Source organism: Prinia subflava, chromosome 1 (assembly GCF_021018805.1).
Source record: "Prinia subflava isolate CZ2003 ecotype Zambia chromosome 1, Cam_Psub_1.2, whole genome shotgun sequence".
Lineage (NCBI taxonomy): Eukaryota > Metazoa > Chordata > Aves > Passeriformes > Cisticolidae > Prinia > Prinia subflava.
In genome coordinates this window covers 106,856,237-106,871,297 of record NC_086247.1, presented here as the reverse complement: position 1 = coordinate 106,871,297, position 15,061 = coordinate 106,856,237, and the positions used below count along the sequence as shown (strand labels likewise).

General features: G+C 37.0%; 1 protein-coding gene across 1 annotated transcript in view; it reads left to right on the top strand.

Annotated features, from left to right (window-relative positions):
* The window catches only part of SEPTIN7 (septin 7), a gene marked incomplete at its 5' end in the record, with an annotated part of 64,144 nt that extends 51,127 nt beyond the window's left edge, over positions 1-13,017 (top strand). Inside the window, 6 exons of the mRNA XM_063390218.1 lie at positions 1,199-1,250; positions 2,127-2,252; positions 6,355-6,375; positions 8,647-8,782; positions 11,314-11,453; positions 12,000-13,017. Coding sequence (XP_063246288.1) covers positions 1,199-1,250; positions 2,127-2,252; positions 6,355-6,375; positions 8,647-8,782; positions 11,314-11,453; positions 12,000-12,039 — 515 coding nt within the window. The remainder of the gene's footprint in view (positions 1-1,198; positions 1,251-2,126; positions 2,253-6,354; positions 6,376-8,646; positions 8,783-11,313; positions 11,454-11,999) is intronic.
* Positions 13,018-15,061: the final 2,044 nt, after the last annotated feature.

Here is a 15,061-nt window from a genome sequence, read left to right as displayed (position 1 = left end):
GAAATGAGGTTTGGCAGAAAGTAAAAACCAGCTGCATCAGAGAAGATGAAGCTTTATTTCAGGCTCTTCTGTTGGCATTTGGAGATGTGCAAAATGGTGCTGCTTTTCTTTATTTAAAAAAAAAATCTGAACGGTTTTCATGTTCATGATTGTATGACTTTTGGAAGGGAAAAGCTAGCCTAACTAAAAGGAACCTCTTGGAGTGGCTTTCAGTCTGTCAGCTAAGGACAGAGATGATGCTTTTTTGAGAGTATGACTTCATGTACCATCTGAGTGGAATTTACCATTCTGTGTAAAACCATGGATAAAATAATGCAGGAGTGCAGATACAAGAATGAGCACACAAAGTGGCCATGTTCTGCATTTTTCTGTAGGATTCACAGAATTTACTTGGACTATTTTTCTTCCTTCATCCTGTTTTTTTCCCTCCTTGCTGTGAAAATGTCTGTCTTTACTTCAGAGGCACATTGGAACCTGCCCGGTGCCTTTCTTTTGTGTGCGCTAAGAGCTTTGTGTGTTGCCCTCTCTGTCTGCGCATCGGAGAGTTCTGGAGTGTGCATTTTTCTCCAGTGTCATTTCATGATCTCACAGGGAAATGCCACTCACAGCATCAGCCTCTCCTACTTTAGTGGGGTGATAAGCACAGTGGAATAGGTGGCATCTAATGACAGCTGCCAGTTCTCTCTTGAACTGTAGATGGGTTCATCAAGTTCAGTGCACAGTCTTTCTTTGCTTCATTAATAAAGAACTAAATCCATATTAAAAGGAAGACTTCTGCAACTTACTGGGCAGGGACAAACAGGTTGAGTCCGTCTTTTAACGGGTATTGGATATAGCTGGAGCTAGACTGAAGTCTTCGCTTAGTGTCTGATCCTTACACAACTGTGCTAGCAGGCAGCCAAAGGATCAAACAGTTAAACTGGCAAAACTGTGCTTCTGTTGTGGTAGCTTATTCTGCTGCACTGACTCAGAGTACAGTTTGCCAGTATGGCTTAGGGGAGCATAGGAACTCTGCTAGTAAGACACATTAATATAGTTACGTTAATGCTTTCCTTCTGTTGACACACATGTTGTTTGAGTAAGTAAAGGCTGTGGGAGTAATTTGTTGTTGGAATGAATGTAGATGGGTGACGTCTTACCTCTGTGTAAGGCACAGATTTTGGTTGACATCTCAACAAAAGCTTACTTCTTCTTGCAGTTGAAAATGGCGAACACTGTGACTTCACAATTCTGAGGAACATGTTGATAAGGTAAGTAACTGACAGGTAACATTAAGTTTTCTGGTATGCCTGAGGGATTAGGAAGTCATATACTGGAGAAAAAAGAATTTGAGATAGTGAGTTCATGTGAATTCCCTTATTTTTAATTGTAAACAGTTATCTTGCATTTTATGATAACTTGTTTAACCACATATTTAGCTTAGCAAGAAGTGGTGTTGGTAGTGAATTTTTAGCGATTACTTGTTCTCTTTCTTGTTACTAGTCTGTAGAAACCTGTTAGTCTGATGTGTACTTAGTTGTAGGCATTTTCTAAAAACTTTAGCACTGAAAATTTACCTAAAGCATGACTGCCTGTGCTGTCGTATTAGGTGCTGAGTCCTGTGCTCCCAGCAGCCCACTAGGTTACATCTGCTGTAAATACTGTTAGTTTGATTCCTAAGCTTGGCTTTTCTCCAGGCTGACAATAGAAAATTGTGAAAAGAAGTGAATGCTTTTAGCTTAGTCTTGAACTTAATGTTTAGCTCTTGTAGAATTAAAAGCTAGGAACTGGGAAGTTTTGGCTTGTTGTTTCTTGCCTGACATACTTTTTCTCACCTACTACAGTAGTAATACACAGTTTTCTTATCTGCCTATCAAATACCTGCAAGTTTATCCACTGAACTCAAACTTTCCAAAGACTGGTCCTGTAAGTTAGTGTTTGGAATATTGCAAGCTTTAGATCGTTTGATGCAAAATAATCTGGTATTTCTGTGCCTTTGCTCTCTTGACAGCTCCAATTTAAATGGTAGAGTAGTAACACACTGGGGAATAGGACATTAATGGAGGGATATAATTTAATTCAAGTCAATCTGCAAAATGAGCAGGGACTGATCTTTCAGAAAGTGTTTTGTTTACACTTATTGACAGAACTCATATGCAGGACCTGAAGGATGTCACTAACAATGTACATTATGAGAACTACAGAAGCAGAAAACTGGCAGCTGTTACATACAACGGTGTTGACAATAACAAAAATAAAGGGCAGCTAACAAAGTAAGTTCCTTTTAAGGATGTACTGCATTTTAATCTTTTTACTCTCCTTTTGTTTGCTTTACTGGTTTTGTGACTGTGTTGTGGTATTTTTGGTTTGGGGCTTTTGGGGCAGAGGTGCTGGTAGATTTGTATGTATATAGCCTTCAGTCGTCCCTTTGCTGTGTCTGAAACTATATGCCTCTGGTTTACTTGTAATTTGTTTTTTTTTCCTTTTTCACTAAGGTTTACACTAGTTTCACTGAACATATTAAATAATGGATTCAGTTTTGAAGAGAATTGGGACATTTACTCAGAGTTTTATTTCACTGGTACTGCAAAGTTTTTGTGCATTAGTTTCTATTTTAGTTTATATGTTATTTGTGAAATTATTGGTTCTTCTGCATGAATGACCAGTATTCTGTGCCAGGGATATTTTTGAGAAGAATGGGTTAATATTTGTTTAGAAAGTCTGAAAAAGCAGATCTGCTACTGTCATCTTTGAAATGCTGCTCTGGCTACTCCTATGGCTGCTTATCACGGCAGGGGAATTATTGCAACATCATTATCTTTTGTGAGAAGGGAGTTGCAATGCTGTGTTTGGGGGCTTTTGTAACTGATTTTTCAAATTCAGGTATGTCATTTTTATTACCTCTGACAAGAGATTATTTGCCAACCTGAAAAAGTTATTGAAAGATTTAAAAGTAGGCTCCACAGTATTCTGAATTGTATATGCTATTTGAGAATAGCTACCGTCAAATATCCTGCTCTGCATGTAGTAACTGCATCAACAGTAGTTGGTGATTAAATAATTAATAGTTAACTGTACTCTTACTTTGTACTATATTTAAATACAAATTACTCAATGAAAATAAAGGGTACTATTATTTGCAACTAATGGTATGCAAAGTTACAGCTGTTCTTCCTGGAAAAGATGCCTGAAATCAGTTGGAAATACCTGCTATTTGCACCAGTATGGCAGCTACAAAGTCATTTTTCACTAAAGAAATGTGTATTCTACACTCTCTTAATGCTTTGAAAGTTGTGAGGGAATGATTTAAGTAGACGTGATTTAGTTTCATCAAGTGTGAGTCTACATGAGACTTCCCTGCTCGGCACTGACAAAAAATGTAATAGTTTGTGTCAGTTATAGCATCTCTTCAGAAGTGTACTTGCATTTAAGTAGAGTTTCTAATGAGGTCAAGTCTTAAAAATATTACTTTTCAAATATATGTGTCCATAACATTGTGGTTGCTTTTTCTCACTGTCATGTCTCTTGCCATTGTGGTATCCCTGACTCGTATCTCAAGGCTTCTGAGTGCACACAGCAAGTCTGTCAGGTGAAAATGTAGTAATAGCAGTGCAGAAGAGAAAATTCTGCATTTTCTCCAGGACTTCTAACTTGCTATTACTGTGCTTTTTACTGTACTATTGTTTGCTATGACTGCACTGAAAAGTGACCTTTTTTTTCCCCATACTGAAATATCAATTTGGGATATCAAAGGAAGTTGTTTACATTTTTCTGTCTGTGTTGTTAAATACTGGAATTTCTTATATACCTTCCAAAATCTTAGTATGTTTTCCTTAGATTTTGGAACATCTGAATTTTAGTGACAGCACTTTGACTATTTTTGTTTTGTGCCTGCTTAGATTTGTGTTAGTCTGCACCTACCGGCTCAGTCTGTTACCTCATCCGTGTAAGGACTGGTTATTCTGCATTCTTAAAAATAATGAGACTGACTGTTTAAAGTTATTTTTTATTCCCATATTGCAGACACAATAAGATGTTATTTTATGCAAAAATAGATCTATGAGTAGGTTTCAAAACTTTGTGACCTTCATTCACCCCTCCAGCCCTACTCAGTTTCTGATAGCATTCCTGATACTTCTTCTTGAGCCAGAACCTACACTACGAGGGTCTGGAATAACTTTGCTTTCTGAGGCATGCTCACTCTGCATCTTCTGCCACTTAAGGTCACTTTGCTGTCCCACCTGAATATTTCCAGGTGAATGTGCCTTCTGGAACTATTTTCTTCTTTGGAAATCTGTTGCTTGGAACACTGCAGTACTGCAGCCCAGAGATGAGTAAATACAATAGGTGCTCTTTGCTATCAGGGGTTTTTTTTAAGTTCAACAGAATGAGTAAATAATTGCAGTTTGACTCAGCCATCTGAAAGATGGCAAAATCTATGGCAAGCTTACAAAGACTGTTTTGAATATTTTGGAAGAGTTTGTTCCCCAGAACATAGGGTGACTTAATAAGTAAATACATGAAAAATACATGAAATTCTTGAATGCACATGCTGGTTATGAAGCAGCTGATGCTATTTTTGTCATTTTACCTTAGCCATATGTTGGGTTGCAGCTTTTTTTTTCTTTTTCTTTTTTTTTTTTTTTTTTTAAGTTATAACATGCTTTTTTTTGCTTCAGTGTGTTTTTGTAGCTTTTGGTTTTTTAATCTAGTGTAGTTGAAGCAGTTTCAAGTTCCTAATAACCATGTGCCTCCTGGAAACTGAGGGGGAGGAACAGATATTAACAGTTTATCTGTGCCTCCCCTTAGGAATTTCATGCTTGCCTGCTGGCCTTTTGAAAGAGGTGTGTGTCTCAAACTGGGGCAATATCGGTTCTTGCATGGGAGACAGATCCTGTGTCTGTGAGAATGGAGACAGGCTCTGATGCTGTCTGGTGGTGTTACAAGCCTATGGTTAAACACAGATACACCCCTGGCTCTGGAAACTCCTAAGCTGCTGGGTTTTGAGAGACTGGGAGGCAGACATACCAGGAGACATGCAGTGGTGCTTGTACTTTTCCAAAAGTGTCTCCTGCTGGCAGCTGTTGGAGGCTGGATTGACCTTTTGTACGTTTACAACAGCTGTATTTTTATGATCCTAGTAGATCTCAGTTTTTCATGCAGCTGTTAACATATTTCTTAAGACAAAAATGCTATGTGAAGACAAATATGTACTACAAATTTTAATAGCACTGTGTAGATGAATTGAAACATTTTTCTGTTCAGTTATTAATCTTAACTCTGATTTGGTGAAACTTGACTGTTCTGTAAGTAACTTGTTAACTTAGGAGCAATCCAAAGCACATATTTTCCATGGTTATGGAGCTTTGTTTTTTGTATTTAAGGTTTAGTCTGTTTTTTAAATTTTCAGTATCATCCTAACCATTAAAAAATAAAATGTCAAGATAGTCTTCACATAAGTAGATAACTTGTCTCTAAATGGTGTGGTAATTGCAATTTCACATGTGTACTATGTGACATGTGAGAAAATGGGCATGTGCTCTGAAATTCAGAAGTTGTAATTTGAGAAGTCTTTTTGGTTTGCTATATGAAGGTTCTATCTGTAGTGAAATCAAAAGTAAAATCTTATTTTTATTGAAAGTCATATTGTATGTCGTAAAGATGAGTGTTATCCATCATCGATCCAGGGTAATAAAATGCACAATGCTCGAGTCCCTCTGAGTGTTAAGCCCGGCCCACTTCGAGCTCCTTTGCCTGTACTCTTGGCGAGCTCTGTGAAGCGGCTGCGATGCCGTGCAGCCCCTGTGAGGGGATGGTGAGATCAGAGCCTGTTTCCAGCCCGTTTTCCGAGCCGAGGCACGCTGGCTGCAGCATCCGCAGCCCGGGGAGGTGACGCTGCGGCCGCTGAGACCTCTGCTGGCCGCGGGAGCCGAGTGCTCCTGCTGCAGCGTCACAGCATTCCTGGGCATTCAGTACACTGGCCTCTGCTAGCTGACAAATGCGAAACGAGGAGAGAAGCCTCCAGGTGGCAGTGGTTTCTGAAAACTTGTTTAGAGCAAGTGGTGGTTCATGGCACTAAAATACTTGAAATCTTTTAAAAAGCATAGATGTTGTAGGAAAACTATTCCTGAAAGCATCTGCACATCAAACCGTGTTAATGTTGACATGACAGTAGAGATCAACTAACTGAATTTGAAATAAATATAACAAGCTTTAACTAACAATTTTTCCTTTTAGTGTGAAAAATTTGCTTTTGGGGGAGCAAAATTGTTAGGAATCTAATAATACTGAATTTACTTTTTTAATTATTGCTTTTTGGTTTTGTGGTTTTATTTAAGCATGCTAAGCTAAGCCTCTGTATTTTTTGTTTTTTAGATTTGACACAGTTGAAGGCATGTAAGTGGTCATTTAAATTTTTCCAAAAATCTTAAGACAAAAATTCTATAAACACAAAAAGGATTTCACTTTGATGTCTGATGTTTCAAAGTTAAAACAGTTCCCTGGTATCCCACTCTTAGCGTTGTTTTTTCCACTAGCATTTGGTTTGGGTTTTTTTTCCTAAAGCTGTGCTACTGTAAACTTTAGGGATTTATAAATGTTTACAGTGACAAGTACCTGTCTAAAAACCCATACTCTTTAGAAACCTTTTGGCTAAGATTCAAGTCAAATTTGGTCAAATTTCAAAAATCAGTAGAAGCACATAAATTATGGAATTACCCCAGTTTCTATCCATGGCTCAGTCATCTTTATATAGATGCTTATAAAGAATTAGTGGAATTTTTAGTCTTACCTGTAAATTTACAATTCATCATTGAATTGGGGATTTAGTAACTTCAATAATTTCTGACCATGATTTTATCTTATTACCTGCTTGCAGAGATTCTACTTTGCACATATCTAGAATAATTTTTAATTTTTGCAGAATAACTTAGAGGACTGTTACTAGAGCATGTCCTCTGAAATCAATTAAATGTTTTACATCTTTGTTTAGTGGTTTGTGGATTTTTTTTCCCTTCGGCTCTCTTTTTTTTTTTGTGTATGTGTGTGTGGTTTTTTTGTTTGGTTTTGTTTAAATCCCTTATATAATTTTGTCCTGAGATACAGGCTGATGTGCTTTTATCTGTGTCACATACTTAGGACCCAGCAAACCAGTTGTGACCTATGTTGTAAAGCTCTCAGCTGTAAATGCTCGCTTGTCAGTTCTTCAGATTTTCTGTGCAGACTGATTCTTACCACTTTCTCAAATACAGCTTGCATGGCATCCCCATTGGATTACTCAGTTTTCAATCAAAAGACAGTTCTGCACCCCTTTCAAGTCAAAACTGCAGCAATGATTGCTCGATATTTATTCTACTTTGCAATTAATTTTTGAAGAGCAGATTCATTTGAGAACTTTACATCTCTAGAAAAAAAGTCTTGTTTTGACAGCTGCTTAGCTTCCACAAGTACTGCTACTCACCTTCTTTCACCTCCTTAGTATTTTTGTGCATTATTGTACCTCACCTGTGTTTAACCATTAATTTTTTCCTTGTAAAAGATTGCTAGTAGTTGACCTTCTGAAGAACTAAAGTAAAAAGTAATCTGATGATCAATTTCAGTTCTATATATTCTGCATCATTTTACTGACAAATCCAAGTGTTGCAGCTATTAATTCAGATTCAGTTCAATATATGCATTAGATATCCTCTGCTGATTGATTGTAATGATTCCAAATATAATCAATCCTTCATTTTTGCCAACACAATAGCTAAAATTTTGTCCTTTTAAGCCACAGATATTCAAAACTGAAACCAGAGGCCAGTGGGTTTGAGTGCTCTTTGTGGAACAGCAGAGTCTTAACAAAACTCTATAGCAATCATCACTAGATGTCAATCATCCTGTTTTATTAGATATTTACAGTGAAACTTTGTATTTAAAACCCATATCACATAACATGGATAGGAGGCTTATTCAGCTTTGAAAATTAAGTACAATCCAGGAAAGTATATCATACAGGATATGGAAAAATTAAAAATAATGTACATTATTTTTATATGTTACGCCTGTTAATAGCTTTCTAAAGAAAAACTTTCTAACAAATACTTTGAAATACTGATGTTCAGTTCCCCAAACCTTTTTTTTGAAGGTGATCTCCCTTTAAAACTATGACCAGAGCATTCAACACAGTTGTAATGTTAAATGTCTCTTGGGCTGCCTTGGGAACAATGAAGATTTAGAGAGAAAATAGGACTTTAGTCTGCAGTGCTCCTAATTTTCTTATTATGTCCATTAAATTTTTTTTATATATTTGAATTATGGGAAAGAAAAAGTTGCCTGAAGGATCACTTGGAAGGTGCTAATTTTCTTTTCCTTGTTATAACATTGGTTTCTTCTCTTCCCATGACCAGGTGGTTCTACAGATAGAAAATCAAGAGTTTCTGTTAACCTAAATGTAGTGTAAATCAATTGTGGGGGAGAAAAAGACGTTGTGTGAAATATCTTTTTTCAGTAAAGCTTATCTAAACAGTTAATATAATAATGCAAATTGAATTTAAGCTAGCAGTGCCTACAGCGATGTGTTTATCTTACTGCTTCAGCATTTTTATCTTGCCTTTTCCAGATGCCCTAATGTAACAGACAGGGAAAAAAGTTCTTACTAGCTAACTGCTTCTTCTGGATTTATGGCAGGAGCCCGTTGGCACAGATGGAGGAGGAAAGGAGGGAGCATGTAGCCAAAATGAAAAAAATGGAAATGGAAATGGAACAGGTGTTTGAGATGAAAGTCAAAGAAAAAGTCCAGAAGCTGAAGGACTCTGAAGCTGAGGTAATCAAAATGTTTTAAACACCAATATAACTTGGGGCTCAACAAGTGTAGAGATGGGACTTCTTGCCAAGACTCTGCAACATAATTGATTCCATAGTTGGTTTGTATGTGTCAAGACAACACCATTCTTCTTTCTCAGCTTGTTGTCTTCGCTGAAATGGTATAAGCCTAAACTTAAAATGTAATTTTAATGTTCACATGCATTTTATTTTTATTTTCAGGCATAGCATGTTAAAATATGCCTTAACTTCCTTACTGTCTTCTGCTCCCTTTTCTTTGGTGTATTTTGTGCTTATTCTTCCATGTGATTTTAAAAGTTCTTGAGACTTTCATGGCTTACATAAGCTAATGCAATAATGATCATTTGTTGTGTGTATTGAAAAAGCATTTCAGGAATTGGACATAATGCCTATAGGACATCACCAAAATCAGAATTCCTAGGCTAAGGAAGAGTCAGGGATTTGTTTTTGTCAGTGTTCTGGTTTTTTTGGATACTTAATTTTATGGATACTTAACTCTAATTTCTGTTATCTCCGGGTGAAGTCTTCACAGTGAATCTGTTTATTCACAGGCTTCCAGGGGCTCTGAAAGTGATATTTTTAAGGGACTATTATAAAAGTTTAAGTAAAACTTCCTAAGTAAAAAATCAGGTAATTTTTTAGTTTTGGGAAAGCAGTTTCTCACAAGAAGCCTAAAAGAGAAGTTCAGAACTGTCAAAGTTCCTAAAGAAGGTTTGTCTCCAAATTTGAAGTAAAATGAGGAAACTTGGAAGGGTAGTTGAAATGCTTGGCAGCCTAGGCACTGTAAGAGGTGCCAAGGCATACTGGATCAGAGGGAAAAAAAAACCAGTCTAGATTTTTTTTTTTTTTGAGAACTGAATAGAAAGGGATATGAATAGTAAGATACACCAGTCAGCAACTTGAGAATTTTGAAGCTATATGTTTTATCTGGATCATGGCTTTTGTAGTTACTTGATTCATCCTTTCCTCAATTTCTGTCTGGAATGTTTTTGAACACTTTTTTATACTTCTGGCCTCCACATTCTCCTTGTTACAGAAAAACCAAAAATATTTCTGGTTTTTGTGTACTATCTCATGACTTTTTGACTGAGTGTATCTTGTCATACCAGTTTTTTATGTTCATGCAATACATTCTTTTATCTTCACCATTCATGGTAAACTTCTGTTACATTTATCTAAATATAGAAAAGTAGGAAACAGACAGTGCCATGTAAAATGTGTAAAAGGAAATAGGTTTTCAAGGGTTTGTGTAAAACAGGGTCTTGTGAGAGAGTAAGGAAAGAGGAGGTTTTATATCACTTTCTCTGAAGTGTGGACATCAGGGCAAGGAAGGGGATTCTGCCCTTCTGCTCTGCTCTGGTAAGACCCTACCTACAGTGCAACATCCAGCTTTGGGACCCCCAGCGCACAGGAAGGACAAGGAACTGTTGGAGTGAGTCCAGAGGAGGCCACCAAAACAATTAGAGGGATGGAGCACTTTACTCGTGTGAGTGAAGGCTGAGAGAACTGGAATTGCTAGGCCTGGAAAAGAAGAGGCTGTGTGGTGGCCTAATTGGGGCCTTCCAGTACTGAAGGGACCCAACAAGAAAGATGGAGAGGGACTATTTACTGGGGTATGGAATGATCGGAAAGAGGAATCGCTCTAAACTGAAAGAATGTAGGTTTAGATCAGATAATAGGAGAAAGTTCTTTATTATGAGAGTGGTGAGGCACTGGAACAGGTTGTCCAGAGACATTGTGGGTATCCCCTGTTCAAGGCCAGGCTGGATGTGACTTTGAGCATCCAGGTCCCTGCCCTTGGCAGGAGGATTTGAATTAAATGATCTTTAAGGTCCCTGCCAACTCAAACCATTCTATGATTATCTCAATTCAAAAAAACCCATTATACCACACAAAAGGAATCACTTCTCCTGACAAAAGTTTCCATACTCCCACACAATACATTTGATTGTCAGTCTGTCCCATCAGTGTGCAGGAGAGAATTCTTATTCTGTTTTGGAATGTTGACAAGTTGCTTCCTCAATAATACTAATTCATTTGATTAGTGAATAAATTAATCCACCTAGTCTTTTTTTCCAAATAGATACACAATGTAGTTAACGCTGTAGGATGAAAGCAATTTTTTTTTCACCCCAAAGTCAAAGATGCTGCTCTTTTATGCATTAGTGATACTCATATGCTCTGCAACTTGCTGCTTAATGTTTGCATCAAATACCAAAGTATTTTTTAATTTTCTTTTACTTGCCAAATGTAGCTGCTTATAAATCCTGTTTGTGAATTGGGCAGCATTTGGAGCATTTTCTGTTAACTGTACAGTGAAGCTATGAGATTAATAACCTTTTGGTTTCTGTTACTGGTGATACACTTTTTAATCTCAGCTGCTTTCTCTGAAGAGAAATAGAATACATAATTTTCTTGCATTAGTAAGTTCAGTTGCTGGTATTTATTAATATAGTTCTAAAAGTTGCTGTATTTTCTGCACCTACTGACTCTGTTCATAATCTTCTACAGCTGCAGCGACGCCATGAGCAAATGAAAAAGAATTTGGAGGCACAACACAAAGAATTGGAGGAAAAGCGTCGTCAGTTTGAGGACGAGAAAGCGAACTGGGAGGCTCAACAACGTATTTTGGAACAACAGAATTCTTCCAGGTAAATTGGAGTCTTGTCCTGCACTTCACAGTGGAAGTTCTGTAGCTTTCTGCTCAAAGGCAATTTCTGAGACAGTAATGGTCCATCCGTGGTCGTTTACCATTATGGAGGTGTCACTTAAAAGCCAAGAAAAATCTTGAGCTGCTTTTAGTTACAAATGACCACATTTCAGCAATAATGGGAAAATTATTATTAAAGCAGATTTTAGCCTGCAAAAAAACATTGTACCCACACATAAATATATCTGTGTAAAAAAATAAATATTTATATTGATAGATTGTGTCAGACTTCTGAGGGATGAAGAATTATAGCTTTGAGAATTAAAATGTTTAATTCCCAATGTCCTTTGGAGGGGAAATCTGGTGGTAACTGCATTACTTGATTCACACAGTACAACTACTGTGTACTTAGTAAGTTTCATCCATTGTGCTGTAACCAGCAAAGCCTTATTAAAATTCCTTTTTTAAAAGGTATATATAGTTTTTTTAAAAAATCAGAACATGTATGTGTTATTTAACAAACTTTTTTTTTTTAATGGAATTTTAGAACCTTGGAAAAGAATAAGAAGAAAGGGAAGATATTTTAAATGCATCATTCTGACCACCAGTTATGTATTAGTTGCCAATATACCAGCCTGGACATCAGTGTTTGTTGGATCCGTTTGACCAATTTTGCACCAGTCGTATCCATAGTAATGGATTTAACAGCATGACAAATTTTTGTTAATTTTGATGGAGAATGAGATGCCTTGAATTGTCTAGGGTGTTGTGTACTTGGAAAAATAACAGCTCTAAGTACCTTTTTTCATTCTTTTTTTTTTTTAACAGGTGTCATTTTAATGCAAAAGAAAACATTTTACTGTTGCACAATCATGTTCTGGTGGTTTGACAGTTTACAAAAAATGCAGGACTCTAGACGGTTTTTAGTGAGGATAAATTGCCATAATATGATGCAAACAATGCTTCTCTATTATTATAATACAAGAATTCCATTCAGTGCAGCATATACAATAATGTAATTTAGTCTAACACAGTTGACCCTATTTTTGACACTTCCATTGTTTAAAAGGACACATGGAAAAAACAAAAGTTGTAAGCTTACAGTGCACCTAAGCTTTTTATAACAACCCTTTTATGTTTTGGATTCTTTAAATATATGCTATTCTCATTTAGTAACTTCTTTAGCCAGAAGGATCTCATTATTGCTTCATTTTTTGTAATAACATTTAATTTAGATATTTTTCCATATATTGGCCCTCCTAAATAGAATATAGCTTCTTTCATATGGTAGGAACCAGTGAGTAAATCTTTCCTTTAACTCCCTTTTTACGTTTTATGGTAAGTAGCAGGAAAATGCATTTATAGGTCATTTCTAGGCAAAATTGTGGAGTTAACTACCAACCTGTTTCTACCTGTGTGCAGTCTTTCTTTATTTTACTAGAAATGGAAATATGGCCTCAAGAAAAACATCACCATTTTGCATTTAGCTGTATTCATATACTGCATTTCTGTATTTTTGTTTGTATTGTAAAAAGTTACATAATAAACAATGTTGTGATGTAACACGCTGCTGTGTCAGGAATTGTAATGGAGTTAAACAGCTGAGTACTTCTCTAGAAGTGTGTGAACTTTCTCTCTGATTGACCTGTGTCTTTGATTCATCTGAGGAATCACTTTAAGGTGTTGAAGGCCCCATTTCCGTGGCCATGCTCTGAATTGGCTAAACAAGGATCTTTCTGTCATGCCCAGGAGAGGGCACCAAGAGCCTGCACACTTTGTGCTGTGTCCCACCAGCTCCCCTTCTGGCAGTCCTGCTTTTCCTGCTGTTCTTACTGCCTTCTGCAAGCTTTTAGGAGGATCTGATGGATGGGTGGGAAACAACACACTTGTAAATTGTTAAAAATTGATGGGCATCTCTTATGTCTGTTTGCCTGTGGAATAATGAAGAATATCTCATTTTTTGCAGATGTTCCCTGTATTATTCCTCCTACTGCTGTGTTTCTGCTCATTTTTCTTTTACATGAGTTATGATTGCAGAAATATGATTTATTCAGCTAGCTTCTCAAAGAAGTTGCATTTTCAGTAGTCTGCATAAAGGCCTTCTTGTAACTCATTTCAAATATTCTGCCTCTTTTTCAGAGAAGACACTGAGTATCAGTAAGTGGACGTAGCTTTCCCTTGCAAGTAAATAGAATTGCAAAATCTGATCTGTGGTAGATCTCAGAGAACGTATACTGCCTGCATCTGCCCCTCAAGTTTCAGTTTAATTCAGTAAATTGAATAATTTGGTAACAGTTATCTAGGACATAATTCTGAACTGCTTTTTGGACCCATCAAAATTGAGGATGCACTCTATGGGGGTATATGCTGGTACTTTAGCATCCCCATTTGCTCTGAAATGGAGATGTCATTTATCAGGAAACTTGGTTTCACTATGCTTGTCTTCATTCTTTCCACTGTTACTCTCTAGCTTCTCACACACACTCAGGATGATCAGAAACTTGTGTAAGCTCATTAGATCTTTTGTATTAATCATTTGGGCTGGAAGGTTCTTGAAGTTTAATTCCAGGCCTCACATCATGGATAGGGACACCTTCCACTAGACCTGGTTGCTCAAAACCCCATCCAGCCTGGCCTTGAACACTGCCAGGGATGGAACATGCACAGCTTCTCTAGGCAATATAATCTATTATACGGCATTTGTACTTGGGTAAAAATGTAGAGTGTGTGTTTGGAGTTCTTGTCTGAAATAGAGCATTGCCCTTTTGGGGAAGACTTCTGTTGCCTCAACTTTTTTTAAAAATGCTTTGGCTTTTCATGATAAGTTTGGGCTGCACCAGGGCTTTTGTATTAAAAAAGTAAAATTGAGAATGATGTGTGAACCTCTGCAATACAGTAGCTGTGTAGCCAAAAATACAGTACATGTAATGTACTGTACTACAAATGTAGTACAAAATCTGTAAGCTAATGAAGCACTATGAGACAGCCCGGGTTTGTGTTTTTTTTCTTCCACTGAATAAAACATAACTTAAATGTGTTATTTCTGCAAAGCCAAAACTCATTTTAATTGCTAATATTTGGGTACTAAAATTTCCCTGAATTAGTGTCACAACCCTGAGCACATGCAGGAGAGGTTTTGTGGTGTGTATGCTGATCAGCCAGAAACCTGTTGCATCCAGGTGTCACTGGATAGTATTGGACTTGTCTTCTGTTTCTTTTAAAGTGTGCAGGGAAACACCGCCTGCTTTGCAGAGGCACAGAACAAGAGCTGTTAAGGAGCAGTTCTGTGCATCTGCTGGGCATTTCTATATCAGGAGTTGCTCCAATAATGTAGTCCCAGATAGTTGTGAGGCTGGAAGTTTTGCTGCTTTTGTATGAGAAGGAAGATCTCCATTCAGCTTAGTGCATGTTCTGTGAAAGAGGCAGTGAGGGAGAGAAAATAATCCTGCTCCTGCCAACAATGGCATTTCAAATAGCCCTTTTTAATATGCAATTGCACTTAAATATGGGTGGTAGGTATATTTCATTTTAGATAGAGATAGGTAGGAAAATGTATCTATATTTTTATATATGAAGTGAGTAAAGACTGCAAACTTAGGATTTTCTTCT